Source organism: Peromyscus maniculatus, chromosome 2, assembly GCF_049852395.1.
Source record: "Peromyscus maniculatus bairdii isolate BWxNUB_F1_BW_parent chromosome 2, HU_Pman_BW_mat_3.1, whole genome shotgun sequence".
Taxonomy (NCBI): domain Eukaryota; kingdom Metazoa; phylum Chordata; class Mammalia; order Rodentia; family Cricetidae; genus Peromyscus; species Peromyscus maniculatus.
The window spans coordinates 66580243-66595599 of record NC_134853.1 but is presented as its reverse complement, the minus strand read 5'-3'; the positions used below and the strand labels follow the sequence as shown (position 1 = coordinate 66595599).

General features: G+C 50.9%; 1 protein-coding gene and 1 long non-coding RNA gene across 4 annotated transcripts; one reads left to right on the top strand and one right to left on the bottom strand.

Annotated features, from left to right (window-relative positions):
* Positions 1–142: 142 nt before the first annotated feature.
* On the top strand, positions 143–7774 carry Myorg (myogenesis regulating glycosidase). 3 transcript variants are annotated; one of them, XM_006985955.4, is made up of 2 exons: positions 143–260; positions 3617–7774. In XM_006985955.4, the coding sequence occupies exon 2, from the start codon at positions 3672–3674 to the stop codon at positions 5820–5822; it is 2151 nt and encodes a 716-aa protein (XP_006986017.2). In that variant the 5' UTR covers positions 143–260; positions 3617–3671; the 3' UTR covers positions 5823–7774. The 3 variants fall into 3 exon arrangements, with proteins under 3 accessions (XP_006986017.2, XP_006986018.2, XP_015860029.2); XM_006985956.4 differs by having other exon boundaries at positions 159–301; XM_016004543.3 differs by having other exon boundaries at positions 171–382.
* On the bottom strand, positions 1982–3622 carry LOC143271618 (uncharacterized). Its single transcript, XR_013048823.1, has 2 exons — positions 3166–3622; positions 1982–2883 (listed from the first exon to the last, which is right to left on the bottom strand). It is a non-coding gene; the product is annotated as an uncharacterized LOC143271618 (long non-coding RNA).
* Positions 7775–15357: the final 7583 nt, after the last annotated feature.

Here is a 15357-nt window from a genome sequence, read left to right as displayed (position 1 = left end):
GAGGCTGGCCCAAAGGGCAGCGCCGGGGCGGTGAGAAGAAAGTCTCGGCTAAGCACTGGGCGCGTCCCGAGGCCGTGGGGGCGGGGCCGGGCGCCAGGGGCGGGGCTGGAGTCCCACGTCTGAAGCCCCATTGGACGGCTGGGCGTGGCCGAGTCGCCCGAGGGCGGGGCGCAGGAGGGGCTCCACGGTGCCCAGCCAGGCAGCCACCCGCAGGGGCTGTGGCTGCTCAACTTCTGCTGGCGTGGAGAGAGAATCTACCGGTGGGTCCCTTCTCCCCGTCTTCCGTGTAGGGGTCACTGCGGTGAGTGAGCCCAGCGGGAGGCCTTTGAGGCTTGCGGGGGTGCTGCGCTGCCTGAGGAGCACAGTTCCTGAACTTTCTCTGGTTGGTAGAGGACACCTGAGCCCCTCCTTAGGCCAGAGGTTCCCAGCGGGCGATGGGTCCCTTGACCTTCCTCTGCCCCTTTGGGCCGGTGTGGGATGTGGCGCCGAGGGTGGGTGTGAAGTATTCCAGGCTGCGTGAGAGCAGTCACTTGATCCTTGTGGCTCCTGTCCCTGAGCAGGGGAGGGAGATGGGCAGGATCGAATTGCCTTTGACATTTCCACTCCCCTCCCAACTGTGTCCCACAAAGGACTCTGCCTTAAGTGGCTCAGCTGGGCTGAGCTGGGCCCTCGCCCTTAAACTGTGGGCTAGGAGTCGGCAGCCAAGGCTGAGGTTGAGTGTGAAGCGAGCGGGAAGAGGCTGCTGAGGCTGAGCCTAGGGGTGGGGTGGCTGATCCCACCTGCTCGCTCGCTTTAGTCTGTGTTTGGCCAGGTGGCAGACGCGACAGATTACAGGGGTCTTGAACGCCACTAAGGCTGGAGCACAGAGTTCCTCCCCCACAGCTGCAATACCAGATGCCATTAAATTGCCCCTTTCGCGCCCCTAAAATCTTCCTGAACTGCCTGCGGCAAGCAGAAGCTGCAGCAGCCCTGGAAAAGACAAGCCTCACTGGTCCACGCCCATCTCTCGGTATGGAAGGTGGAGGCAGGGTTTCGGACCCCAGGGCACTTCGTTGTCTGGGTGCCTGCTGACAAGCCCTGTTTTCCCGTCTGAAAGGGGACACAACAGCTCATGGTGCTGGTGGTATTGGACGCTGCCGGTTCCTTTGGAAGAACACACTGAGACCCCATCAAAGTGGGTGCTTAAATCCGTGGACTCCTGTCCTTCATCAAAGAACCTAGGAATTCTAAAAACTGGTTCTCGGAACCCAAGCGTTTAAAGAGCTTTTGAAGCCACCAAAGTGAGCCTTTCAGGCCCCCAGGGGTCATAAGATAAGGCCAATTTATATATTAAGTTTTGAGGCTGAGGGAGTCCTTTCCTGTTTAGAACCCGACCCTCTCCTCTTAATCCCTCAGTGCCCAAAACGTAGCCTTGGTTGTTGAGTGAATGACGGAAGGTGTACAATCGGTCAGGCTTGGGCCCCTACCGTCGCCTTTGGGTTCCACTTCGCTTTGTGAGAGTGTCAGCAAAGGACAGTGCTACCTACAAGAGGCTAGGGCAACTCTAGATTGTGTAGGCGGAGAGGAACTGGGGCCGGGCAGTGACTGGAGAGAGTAAAGTGTGGGGAGGGATAAAAATGGTAATGCCAGCCGGGTGGCAGTGGCACAGGCCTTTAATCCCAGCACTCGGGAGGCAGAGGCAGGCAGATCTCTGAGGCCAGCCTGGTCTACAAAGAGAGTTCTACAAAGAGAGTTCCAGGACAGCCAGGGCTGTTACACAGAGGAACCCTGTCTGGAAAAAAGAAAAAAGAAAAAAAAAACAAAAGAAAGAAAGAAAGAAAGAAAGAAAGAAAGAAAGAAAGAAGGAAGGAAGGAAGGAAGGAAGGAAGGAAGGAAGGAAGGAAGGAAGGAAGGAAGGAAGGAAGGAAGAAAAAGACAAAAGAAAAGAATGATGCTGACTATTGTCTTCTAGGATCAAAATTCTGATCTGTACCTGACATTCTTTTTTTTAAGATTCATTTATTTTTATTGTATATGTGTGGGTATTGGCCTGAATGTATGTGCCCGGTGCCTGCAGAAGCCAGAAAAGGGCATTGGATCCCCTGGGACTGGAGTTACAGACAGTTGTGAGCAGCGGTGTGGGTGTTAGGATTCGAACCCTGGGTCCTCTGGAAGTTGTACTCTCCGGCCCCTGCACCTGGCATTCTTGACAGATTCTGCATGGGAGAGCTGGACAAGTAGGAGAGTCTGAGCAGTTTTTTCACCTTGGAAGTCACTGGAGACAGACAGACAGACAGACAGACATTTGGACAGACAGACAGACACTGGCATCTGAGAAGCGACTAATTACCATCTGCCAGTCTCTCTCCTCTCCCCCAGCTGGGGAGTTGGGCAACCCACTGGCTGGTAGTGTGTCTGCCTGTGTTTGCACGTGGCTGGTGTGTTCCTTTGTTGGACTCTGCCCTTGAAGGTTGCGACAGGAAGAGTTAGTGGCCTTTAGCAGAAGGTTGAGACAAACCTTCTCCCAAGCCTGCATTCTCCTGCAGACGCGTTTCAATGTTTAATATTCCTTGTGTTTATGTGTGGTGGTGGGTATCTATTCCCTGAAGAGCTGATAGGCTGAGGAGAGGTTATCAGGCTAGACAGCTGGAATCTTAAGGCAGGGGACTTGCGGGTTTAGGTTAGGGAATGAGCCTAGTAGTCTTGGGATAGATAGGCCTGGCTGGATATGGAATCAGAAAAGGAGCTGAGCTCAGATGTGGTGATGCATGATTGTAATCCCAGCTATCCAGAGGTTAGGGCCGGAGGATTACAAAGTCAGGGACACTTTTCTGGGCTGCATGGAGACATCGCTGGAACCACATCGTGTCTTGAGCTTTGATTGCACAGCTTACAGCTTCTCTCCTGGGAGCAGAGAAGAAAGATGAGCAGAAGAAATGGGCTTGATGGTTAGTGGCTTGGAGCCAGGGAAAATTTGTATGCAAAGAGGGGCAGATCAGAGAAGCAAGTTCCTTTGCCCAGCTCCTGCCTGAGCCCTAATGTTGGACCCCGGTCCTACCCTTCCTCCAAACCAGTCTCTGTGACTAAATGTGGCTTTGGGTGCTTTCTTCAATTTCCAGAGAGCCATCTAGCTGGACTCAAGATCAAATTCCATGACTGAGTTGTCCCTTTTCCTCTTGTCCTTACCTCTCTGGAGACGGAGAAGCAAGCATACCGTCCTGTTAAGGGTCTCAGGGAATTGGCTGGGCCATTCGGCCTCTCCTACCATGGCCTTACATGTGGTAGAGTAGGCCCTCTTCTTAGCCAGGGCTTCTTCAGTCCTCCTTTAGGGGCTGGCTGCTTAGGCTGTGATCCTGGACAGTGCCTCGATTCTCTGGGTTTGTTTTTCCACCCGGAAAAGGCAGAGGCATACTTTCTCATTCACATGGTTCTCTCCATTCACAGAGTTCTCACCAATTTGGCAAGCAGTAGGGCCTGAGAGAAAGGAGGGTAAGACACTGACTGTCCTGGACAAGAGCCCTGCCTTTGCCACTTGTCAAGCTCTTAGGCCCCTCTACTAGGTGGCAGAAACGGAAACGGTGGAAACAGTGGAAGAGAAAGCTCAGTGTCCGCTCTCTCTCTCTCTCTCCCTTTGCAGATTCCAGCAGGCCAGATTCAGATGGGCTTGGAGTGGTGGGTCTAGCTGGGGACTAATGCCCCAGAACCTTCGAGAGAAGAGCCAGGCCTACCCCCGACACCGACCTAGTAGCAACACAGGCGCTAAAAGTCTCCAAGTCATCCCAGCAGCAACCATGTACACTTTCCTGCCTGACAATTTTTCACCTGCCAAACCCAAGCCCACCAAAGAGCTGAGGCCTCTGCTGGGCTCGGCGTTATTGGGTCTGCTGCTGGTGCTGGCGGCGGTTGTGGCCTGGTGCTACTACAGCGCCTCGCTACGCAAAGCTGAACGCCTGCGTGCAGAGCTGCTGGACCTGAACCGTGGCGGCTTCTCCATCCGTAACCAGAAGGGTGAGCAAGTCTTCCGCTTGGCCTTCCGTTCCGGGGAGCTGGACCTTGACTCTTGCAGCCGGGAGGGTGCCCTGCTGGGCTGCTCCCGAACGGCCGATGGGCGCCCGTTGCACTTCTTCATCCAGACTGTACGACCCAAGGACACTGTCATGTGCTACCGCGTGCGCTGGGAGGAAACCACACCAGGGCGTGCTGTGGAGCACGCCATGTTTCTGGGAGACGCGGCGGCGCACTGGTATGGCGGCGCAGAGATGAGGACGCAGCACTGGCCTATCCGCCTGGATGGCCATCAGGAGCCGCAGCCATTTGTCACGAGCGACGTCTACTCTTCTGACGCCGCATTCGGGGGCATCCTCGAGCGCTACTGGCTGTCTTCACGCGCGGCCGCCATCAAAGTCAATGATTCAGTGCCCTTCCACCTGGGCTGGAACAGCACCGAGCGTTCGATGCGGCTACAGGCACGCTACCACGACACATCTTACAAGCCACCAGCTGGCGGCACCGCAGCGCCAGAGCTCAGCTATCGCGTGTGCGTGGGCTCAGATGTCACCTCCATCCACAAGTACATGGTTCGGCGTTACTTCAACAAGCCATCCCGGGTACCAGCATCAGAGGCCTTCCGAGACCCCATTTGGTCCACGTGGGCGCTGTATGGGCGCGCCGTGGACCAGAACAAGGTGCTGCAGTTCGCCCAGCAGATCCGCCAGCACCGCTTCAACAGCAGCCACCTGGAAATCGATGACATGTACACACCCGCCTATGGCGACTTCGATTTCGATGAGGGCAAGTTCCCCAATGCCACTGACATGTTCCGCCGCCTGCGGGAGGCTGGCTTCCGCGTCACCCTTTGGGTGCATCCGTTTGTCAACTACAACTCGTCGCGCTTCGGCGAGGGCGTGGAGCGTGAGCTGTTCGTGCGCGAGCCCACGGGCCGGCTGCCCGCGCTGGTGCGCTGGTGGAACGGCATCGGCGCGGTACTGGACTTCACGCGGCCGGAGGCCCGAGACTGGTTCCAGGGACACCTCCGGCGCCTGCGCTCACGCTACAACGTGGCCTCCTTTAAGTTCGACGCGGGTGAGGTCAGCTACCTGCCTCGGGACTTCAGCACCTACAGGCCTCTGTCCGACCCCAGTGTGTGGAGCCGGCGGTACACTGAGATGGCGTTGCCCTTCTTCTCGCTAGCCGAGGTCCGCGTCGGGTACCAGTCACAGAACATCTCCTGCTTCTTCCGCCTGGTGGACCGCGACTCGGTATGGGGCTACGACCTGGGGCTGCGCTCTCTTATCCCCGCCGTGCTCACGGTCAGTATGCTGGGCTATCCGTTCATCCTGCCGGACATGGTGGGTGGCAACGCGGTGCCGGAGCGCACAGCCGGCCGCCAAGAGGGGCCGGGGCCGGAGCGCGAGCTCTACGTGCGCTGGCTGGAGGTGGCGGCCTTCATGCCCGCCATGCAGTTTTCGATCCCGCCCTGGCAGTACGACGCAGAAGTGGTAGCCATCGCACACAAGTTCGCCGCTCTGCGCGCCTCGCTCGTGGCGCCCCTGCTGCTCGAGCTCGCTGGTGAGGTCACCGACACTGGCGACCCCATCGTGCGCCCCCTGTGGTGGATCGCACCGGGGGATGAGACGGCCCACCGCATCGACTCGCAGTTCCTCATTGGGGATACGCTGCTGGTGGCGCCGGTGCTGGAGCCTGGGAAGCAGGAGCGCGATGTCTATCTGCCCGCCGGCAAGTGGCGCAGCTACAAGGGTGAGCTTTTTGATAAGACGCCGGTGCTGCTCACGGATTACCCTGTCGACCTGGACGAGGTCGCCTATTTCACCTGGGCGTCCTGACCCACTTCAAGACCTAGGAATCCTACAGTCCTAACCCCAGCCTTCATGCAGATTTTTAATCCTTTACCACACCGGAATGGTGCACCCTCGGGAAGTCCCCACCTCTATTCCGCCTAGGAAGTGGGCACTGATGTAAAAGTGCTCCAGCCAACAGCTGTAGGTGAGACCTGGGAGAAGTACCGAAGCAACCTCCCCCTGTCCCAGTGCACAGTCCTAACAGCCCCCAGTCTTCAGAAACCTCTCCCCTGGGTTGGAGGCCCGAGAACTCAGAGGACAAAGGTCTGTTCTTTCCGTTACACAGGGTCTGGTTTTAAAAGCACACAGAGAAACCTCTCCGTTCCCTGGCCTTTGTAGCCATCTTTATCCTCTGAGATGAGGAACCGATTCTCTGCAAAAATTCCCAAATAGTTTCCTACCATATTAGAAAATGTACCTTTAGCTGGGCGATGGTGGCGCACACCTTTAATCCCAGCACTTGGGAGGCAGAGGCAAGTGGATCTCCGAGTTCAAGGCCATCCCGACCTACAGAGCAAGTTCTAGGACAGCCAAAGCTACACAGAGAAACCATGTCTCAAAAAACAACAAAAAGAGAAAAGAAAGTATACGTTCTTGGTGACAGCAGCTAGGCCCTGAGTTCCCAGCACACACCTGAGCAGTGATTGACCTGGCCCCAGATGGAAGAAAGATACAGATGTTTGGTTTGGCCAGCTGACAAGGAAGCAAAAGGTCTCTTCCTAAGCAGTAGGGGAGCTGGGCTCGGGCTGGACTAATTGTCTCTGTGAAGAGACTCAGAACACTGCACTAACCTATTTGTGTATATACTGGACTCAACTTTGGACCCAGCCCTGGGCCAGAAGTGCCTAGCGGGCAGACTTGCAGGGCCATGCAGGCCAGACTCATGCCTTAATTCAAGAACTTGTGTCTATGTGTGTATGTGTACACATACTTGTATCTGAGAGAGGGGGGAGGGGGAGGAGAGAGGTGCCCACCACGGATCTCTGAGTAACGAACGGAATATCTCTGAGGCTGGATAATCCGAGAGGGAGGAGGATGCAGGAACAAACTCAAGGCTTTGATTGTTGAGCGCTTTCCAGATGGTTTCCCTAGGAGAATGCCAGCCCCAGTTTAAGAGTTCAAAACACGGGTTGGGGACTTAGCTCAGTGGTAGAGCGCTTGCCTAGCAAGCACAAAGCCCTGGGTTCGATCCCCAGCTCAAAAAAAGAGTTGAAAACACTAGAGCTGGGCTGAGGAGGTGACTCAGGTGCCAACCTGAGTTCAATCACTGTAGGAAAGAAACAGCCCTTTCAGATTTCTCAGCTGTCTCACTGTGCACACATGCTCAAGTGTGGCCTGAAAGGGAGCTGTGTTCTTCCTCCGGCAGTGATGTGTTTGGCACGTGAGTGACATTATACCCTGACACCTGCCAACACATGTATCGGGGAAGGTCTTTCATCTCGGTAATCCTCCTGCTCTAAGATCAGCTCCAGCCAGAGTGAGTTTTTCCTGACTCTGTGGCTAAGTCTGGAGGAGTGGTTTGCCAGAGAAGGTGGAAAATGAGGTGGGGCTCAGCTTCCCTCAGTGGCTCTGGCAACCAAGCCTCTGCCCGAATCCCTAATTTCTCTGGGTGAAAAGCCCTGAGCTTCAGGGCTCCCACAGACGCCCGTCTGACTCCAGTGCCAATTCCTTTGTTTCTTTTCGGTGGCAAGTCGAAGCTAGAACCCAGGCTCCAAGCATACTAAGCAGCGCTCTTCCAGGGAGCTACATCCCTGGTCTTGGTTGTCAATCAGCTGGGTGACCTTGAATAAGCCCTGAACCCCACTGAGCCTCAGTTTTTTTTTCTATGTAAAAGTGATGATCATGCCTACCTCCAAGGTCATTTTAATAACAAGCACAGATATATGGAAAGTGCCTAGCACAAAGTAGGTGCTCAATAAAAGATAGCCATTGTAGTAGTATTCGTTGTTTTCTTGCTTAGAAACAAGGATTCTTTGGGATTTTTAAAGGCTTGCTATTTATGCATATGAGTGTTTTGCCTGCATGTACTGCATGCATGCCTGGTGCTTGTGGAGGTCAGAAAAGGTCAACAGGTCCGCTGGAACTAGCATTATGAATAGATGTGTGCCATCATGTGGGTGCTGGGAATCGAACCCATGTTCTCTGTAGGAGCAACCAATGCTCTTAACCTCTGACCACCTCTCCAGCCCCTCTGTCCTGTCCCACCCCTGCCGTACCTCCTGTGCAGTCCCAATCTGTCTCTCTCCCTGAACACCGGATCTGAGCAGCCTAACATTGCTCCTAACTGCTGCCTCCAGCAGCCTTGTATTGCTACTCTCGTCCTGTGCCTCGGCTGTTGTGTATGTGCGGTAGGGTGACATACAGCAGTCTGGAACCCCCTTCTCTAGAGGTAATGGGGAGGCCCTGAATGGCCACCGAAGGGGGCCTCGGCATGGATTATGAATGGGTTAAGCTTTAGCCAAGTGAGTTTTCTAAGAGAATTTTGTCTGTCATTCCCCCACTCCTGAGTAAAGTGTCTCTGACTCTTGCTCGGGATCCAGAGCAAGCATCCGCTGCTGGGTCTCCTCCACAAGCCCCTAGGACCCTTCTCCTTCCCCAAATCCAGGGTGAGACTGGCCTCTCCATCCTCTGGCCACTGTTGAACAAAGACTTAAAGGGTGGTTTGCTAAAAGCACTGACTCTTCACTCGGCCCTCCAGGTGCGCAATGGGTTAACTAAAGGGCAGAACAGAAGCCTGGTGTGATGCCTCTGCTTTGCACCTGTTTCCTCTGCATGGGGTCATTCTCTTACAGTCGGGTGGATTCCAGGAACAGAGCCCCCGGATAAACATCTGTGTCAAGGATCAAAACTACCCCTACCCGCAGGCAACTGAACAGGCCTGCCAGACCAATCCTGAGATAATGATCAACCAGACCACAGTTGGACCAGAGTTGATTAACTGTGCATGTTTCTTGCTCTGGATTCTGTCCCTTCCCTACGTAATCTGGGAGCTACTATGAGCACCTCTTATGCCAGGGCTGAAGACATAGCCCCCCTTGGCTTCCTAGTAGAGTTATGCTGACTAAAATTCCTTTCCTGCTTTTCACTAGTTCTCTGTTTTGGAGTCAGATTTGTCAGGATCCCTAGAGTCTGAACTCCAGGACTCCAGTGACGTTCCCTACTTCAGACCTTTTCAGCCACATTCTACTAACAGACCTTCAAGTCTATCCCACACAACATGTCTCCAACCATACCACCCTGAACATGTTTGATCTTGTCCATCCCACACAGCAGTCAAGGAGAGCTCTCCAAGGTTCAGTCATGTCCCTGGTGGGGTAGTATTCTGGTCGGGGTTCAAACCTTCTAAGATCTGATCCTTCTAGGCCTTGTTTCACCCATATTCTTGGGTCATATAAGTCTATTTTGAAAAGCATTTGAAGAATCACTGCCTCCTATCCTGGGGGTAACTGTACAACTGTCCCTTGCTAGGAGAGGTCTGCTCAGGCTTAGCCTTGAAGGAAAATGCAGTGGCCACTGGGTGGTTTCCTTTCCTTCCATTGTTTGGCTCCAAGGGTTTCTGCTAACAACCCCCACAGGGTACACCCCAGCTCCAAGGCACAGCCTGTTTTTTTTTTTAAATCTTAAAGCTAATCATTTACTTCAGTAAGCCCAAGGATCTTTCCAGCAGCTTGATAAGAGGGGAGCTATTCGGCTTTGGGTGGCCAGACCTAAGTGGCACTGGAGGAGGCCCTGTTCCTGGGTGTGCCCAGTCTAGAGGATGTGGAAAGTCGTGCCCTTGTGCTCTCTATCTTTAGACTGCCTTCTCCCTCCCAGGTGCCTTTCCCACTCCAGATTCACAAGGCTGAGTGGAGTGAGGGGATGGAAGGGTCTGAGTTCTGACTGCCTACTGACATCACGGCCTCAAGGGGGCAGCAGGAAGAAGCTGGCACCACCCTCCAGCCCTCCAGTGAGTAGAGTTGGGTCAGACCAAAGGCTAGGATGACAGGATTCAGCCTGGAAGACGTGAAGGAGACATGTGCCACGGCTCCCACACCTGCACAGGAATTTCTACTAGACTTCATTTCTTAAGGTCTCCAACTCAGCAAACAAGCACCTTCTGCGGACACGTAAGCCATTGTTGGCGTGATCGAGAGGGCATTTGGATTTCCCAGAGCCTCTGTGCCCTAGGAAAGGAAAACTTAGGCCTCCCTTGTGGGGCTAAGCCCGTCAGTTGTCTCTTCACCCTAGGTGGAGGAGGTAGGAGTGAGGGAAAAGGGGGGGGGGGTCCAGAAAGAACACCTCGGGGCCCTGGCAGGAAACAGGATGGATGGTTATTGGGGGGAGCTTCCAGGAGAAGTAGATCTGGATGTTGGAAGGCCCCAAATCGAAGAAGATGCTGAAGCTTTCCCACCTCTCTATCCTCTGAGAGGTGAAAGCACACTTAGAATCCAGGAGGTGAGCCGCCCTCTCCTCTGCCTGCCGCAGGTATTTACCCGGCACCCAGCACGTGTCCACCCTGCGCCGGTGAAAAGACGTCATTTCGTGTCGTTTCACGAGCCTTCTTCCTCTTTGTGCCTGAGATATGAAAAGAGATAATGGTCGCTTTCTAAACCTCATGGTCTTTACGGACCAGGCCCTAGTTTGGGTTTGGGTTTTAGTCCGTTCCATGTAGGATACTCCCTCTTCCTTTTCCAGGGCCCATGCTTAGCTTTTCCATCCTACTATGGTGGTTTGTGTTTTGAGACAGGGTTTCTCTGTGTAGCCCTGGCTGTCCTGGAACTTGGTCTGTAGACCAGGCTGGCCTCAAACTCACAGAGATCCGCCTGCCTCTTGTCTCCTGAGTGCGCATGTGCCGCCACCACCCCGCCCACCCATCCTACTATGTTTAAACTCTACTCTTAGGTACCTCCCTGACTTGTGCCCTAACCCTGACCACTGATGATTCTACCTGGACCCAACATTTTCCAGCTTGGCTTGGAAACCAGGCTAGAACTTTATGGTGCAGGGTCAGGCTCAAAGTGCCTACCTCAAAACATTGTCTTATCAAAAAGTGCTTTTTTTGTATAAGTTTCTTAGAAAACTCAAAGGCAAAACTCAACTTATTTTCAATTAACATTGCTATTCAGCCATCGTACTATGCTTATTTAAGTTTTTGAGACAGTCTCATGTAGCCCAGACAGGCCTCAGATTCACTATAGAATGGTCCTGACCTAACTCCTACTCCTGGTCACCCTGCCAACACCACCAATACACTTGGCAGGTTCTCATACTGTACCACAAGCTGACCTCAAACTCACTATATAGTCTGTGCTAGCCTTGAAATTGAAGTAATTCTCCTGCCTCAACCTCTCAAGTGCTGGGATTAGAGGCATGAGCCTGACTTATCATCAGCCTCTATGCCTGACTTAAAATATTTTTTAAAGGAATAAGCAAAAGAAATGTAAGGCTATACATTGCAACTGTACACATTGTTGAAATACGTTAAAAATAGCATAGATAGAAGTGAAGACATGGTCATAAATTGTAATATTTACTACTATGAAGATGGCAATACTTCACTAATCTATAGATTCAGTATAATACTTACCAAAATCCCAGCTAACTTATTTGTGGAAATCAACAAGTCAGTCTAAAATTCATAGGAAGCTGGATGTGGTGGCCTACACCTTCAACCCAGTCCCAGTACTTGAGAGGCAGAGGCAAGTGGAGCTCTGTAAGGTCAAGGCCAACCTTGTGAGTTCCAGGCCAGCCAGAGCTAGAAAGTGAGACCCTGTATCAAAAATAAACAAGTGAATAAATAGATAAAATTCATAGGGAAATCTAAAGGACCCAGAATAGCCAAGGCAATCTTGAAAAAGAACAAAGTTGGAAGATTCATACTTTTCCATTCATTACTTATTACAAACCTATAATAATGATCATGTGATGCTAGCACTAGCTTTAAGATAGACATATACTGTCAGGCATGGCAGCCACGCCTTTAGTCCCAGCACTTGGGAGGCAGAGGCAGCTGGATCTCTGGTCTCCACAGTGAGTGCCAGGACAGCAAGAGCCATAGTGAGATCCTGTCTAGAAAAAGAAAACAAAACAAAAGATAGACATATCGTCTAGGAATGGTGAGCCGTCATCTCACTGGGTAAAAGTGCTATGCAAGCCAGACAACCTGAGTTCAAGCCCCAGAACCCTCAGAGAGGTGGAAGGGAAAAACCAACTCCACAAAGTTGTCCTCTGACCTCCACATGCGCACAGTGGTACATGTGCAACCCCCCCACTCCTACCCTGAATCACACACACAGACACACACAGACACACACACAGACACACAGACACACAGACACACACACACACACACACACACACACACACACTGGTTTTTTAAAAATTGAAAAATGAGGGGGTGCATGATGATTCGGTGACTTCAAGTACCAGCTGCTCTTCCAGAAGACCTGGGTTCAGTTCCCAGCAGCCACATGATGATGGCTCACAACCATCTGTCACTCCAGTTCTGGGGATCTGACTCCCTCTTCTGGCCTCCTACGGTACTAAATGCTCACCTGGTGCATAGGTTCACACACAGGCAAAACCCAATACAGCTTTAAAAATAGGGGAAAAATATAGTTCAATGGAATAGGTTTGAGAATCCAGAAATAAACCCAGGAACAAAACATTTGTGTCCGTGTGTGCGTGTGCGTGTGCGCGCGTGTGTTTTTACTGGGTCTCTTGTATGCTAAGCAAACATTCAACCACCGAACTTCACTTCCAGTTAAGGAATCATCACTTTTTTTTTTCTTTTTCAAAGGATAGTTTGGGTGGAGGGGAGCAGTCTGGAGAGATAGCTCAGCAGTGAAGAGTGTTTGCTGCTCTGCCAAAAGACAGGGGTTTGGTTCCCAGCACCCATGTCATCTGGCTCATAACTGCTTCTAAGTCCAGCTCCAAGGACTGTGGTGTCCTCTTCTGGCCTCTGATAACACCTGCATACACATGGCATGCACTCACACAAGCAAACATATAAACACAATGGAAATAAATCTGTTGGTTTGTTTCGAGGCAAGGTTTCACTGTGTGGTCCTAATTCACTTGGTAGGCGAGGCTGGCCTCAAACAGACATCTGCCTGCCTCTTCCTCTGCAGCACTGAGGTTAAAGGTGTGTGCCACCATGCCCTGCAGAGCCTTTTAATTTCTTTTTAGAGAATAGTATCTGAAAGGGAACAGTGGGCTGAGCAGTAACTAGAGAATGCATTTCCTAGGAATCTTTAAAAAAATAAAACAAAAAAAAACAAAAAAAAAAAACAGAATCTCAAGCTGGGTGGTGGTGGTGGTGGTGGTGGTGGTGCACGCGTTGAGTCCCAGCACTCGGGAGGCAGAGGCAAGCGGATCTCTGTGAGTTCAAGGCCAGCCTGGTCTACAGAGTGAGACCCAGGACAGGCTCCAAAGCTACACAGAGAAACCCTGTCTCAAAACAACAACAATAACAACAACAAAAATACATCATCAAGAAAGCAAAAGGAAGACTGGCAGATAGCTCAGTGGATACAGGAACTTGCCACCAAGCCTGATGACTTGATAGTTACTGATAAATATATGAAAAGATATTTAAAATGATATTCCACCAGGACAGTAAGGATAAAATCACTGAGATACCACTTCATCCTCATTAGAGTGCCTATAATAATAATTTTTAAAAATCATATATAACTGTGGTGGTTTGAATGAAAATGGCCCCAAAAGGTTTACAGAGGGCGGCATTATTTGAAAAGATAAGGACTTGTGTCCTTGTAAGAGTAGGTGTGGCTTTGTCGGAGGAACTGTGTCACCATGGGAGTGGGCTTTGAGGTTTCAGCAGCTCAAGGCAGGCCTAGTTGGCTGATTGTTTCTTCCTGCTGCCCACTGATGCAGAACTCTCAGCTACCTCTCCTGCACCGTGCGCCACCATGCTTCCCACCATGACAGTAAGGAACTAAACCTCTGAACGCTAAGCCAGCCCCAATGAAATGTTTTCCTTTGTAAGAGTTGCTGTGGTCCTGGTGTCTCTTCATTGCCTAAAACAGAAGATGTTGGAGAGGCTGTGTAGATATTCCAGTCCTTAAACAACACCGGTGGGCCTGTAAGAAGCACAGACACTTTAAAACCAGCCTAGAAGTATCTCAAAGGCTAGACATAGGTACCACCTGATACTGCAATTCTACTTTTAGTTATATCCAAGGAAATAAAGTTTTATTCACAGAACTTATAGCATTTTTAATCATAGCTTTAAAAAAGGAGCAACTCAAATTGGGAATATGAAATACTAGTGAACACTACAAAATGAATGACCGCTGAAGACACTAGTCACAAGAGACTACAAATGCAAAAGCCACCATATGATATGGCATGTCCAGCACAGGCAAATCTATAAGGGCTGAAAGTAGACTGGTGCTTGCCTGAGGTTTGGAAGAAGTAGCTGGATTGCTGATGGTTATGAGTTTTTGGTTTTTGAAGGGTGATTAAAATGCTCTAAAATTGTGCCAGGTGCTGGTGGCGCACGCCTTTAATCCCAACACTTGGGAGGCAGAGGCAAGTGGAACTCTCTTGAGTTCGAGGTCAGCCTGTTCTACAAAGTGAGTTTCAGGACAGCCAGGGCTACATAGAGAAACCCTGTCTCAAACAAAAACAACAACAAAACTAAAATTGTAATTCCTCAACTCAATTTATATATTAAAACCCTTCAACTGTATACTTTAAAATGGGTGTTCCATACAGTATATGAACTATATTTCAACAAAGCTATAATCATAAAAGTGGAATGGGGTAATGACACATATTATAACATGAGTAAACCTTGAAAACATGCTATGTGACCCAAAAAAAGCAAAATACAAAAAGTCACAAACTGTATGTTTCGCCTTATATACTTATTTATTGGGGTTTGTTTTGTTTTGTTTCTGAGATGGGGTCTCAAATAGCCCAGGCTGGCCTTGGACTCTCTAGCTACTGAGGATGACCCTGGACTCCTGTTCCTTCTCCCTGCACCTCCCATGCCCTGGGTTCCAGGTGTGCACCGCCATGCTCCGTTGCAGGGTTCCAGTTACCTGAAATGCTGAGAATGGGGAAATCTACATAAAGGAAAGTAGGGTAAGTGGTAGCCAAGAGAACACGAGAATGCTTACTAAGAGGTATGAAAATTTCTTTTTTTGAGTGTTGAGAATCTTCTAAAATTAGGCAGTGGTGGTGATAATTACACAGCCTTGTGAATAAAGAAAAACTACTAAATTAACTTTTTGAAATGTTATACTGCTCAGGGTAGTGGCACACACCTTTAATCCCAGCACTTGGAAGGTAAAGGTAGATGGATCTCTGTGAGTTCAAGGCCAGCCTGGTCTATAGAGTGAGTTCCAGGCCAGCCAAGGCTTTATAATGAGACCCTCTCTCTGTCTCAGAAAAAAAATAGGTATTCTGTTATATATACATTATGTCTCAATTGTTTTGTAAAAAGCCTCCAATCTGGGTGTGGTGGCATATGCTTCGAATCCCAGCACTCAGGATACCGAGGCAAGAGGGTCAC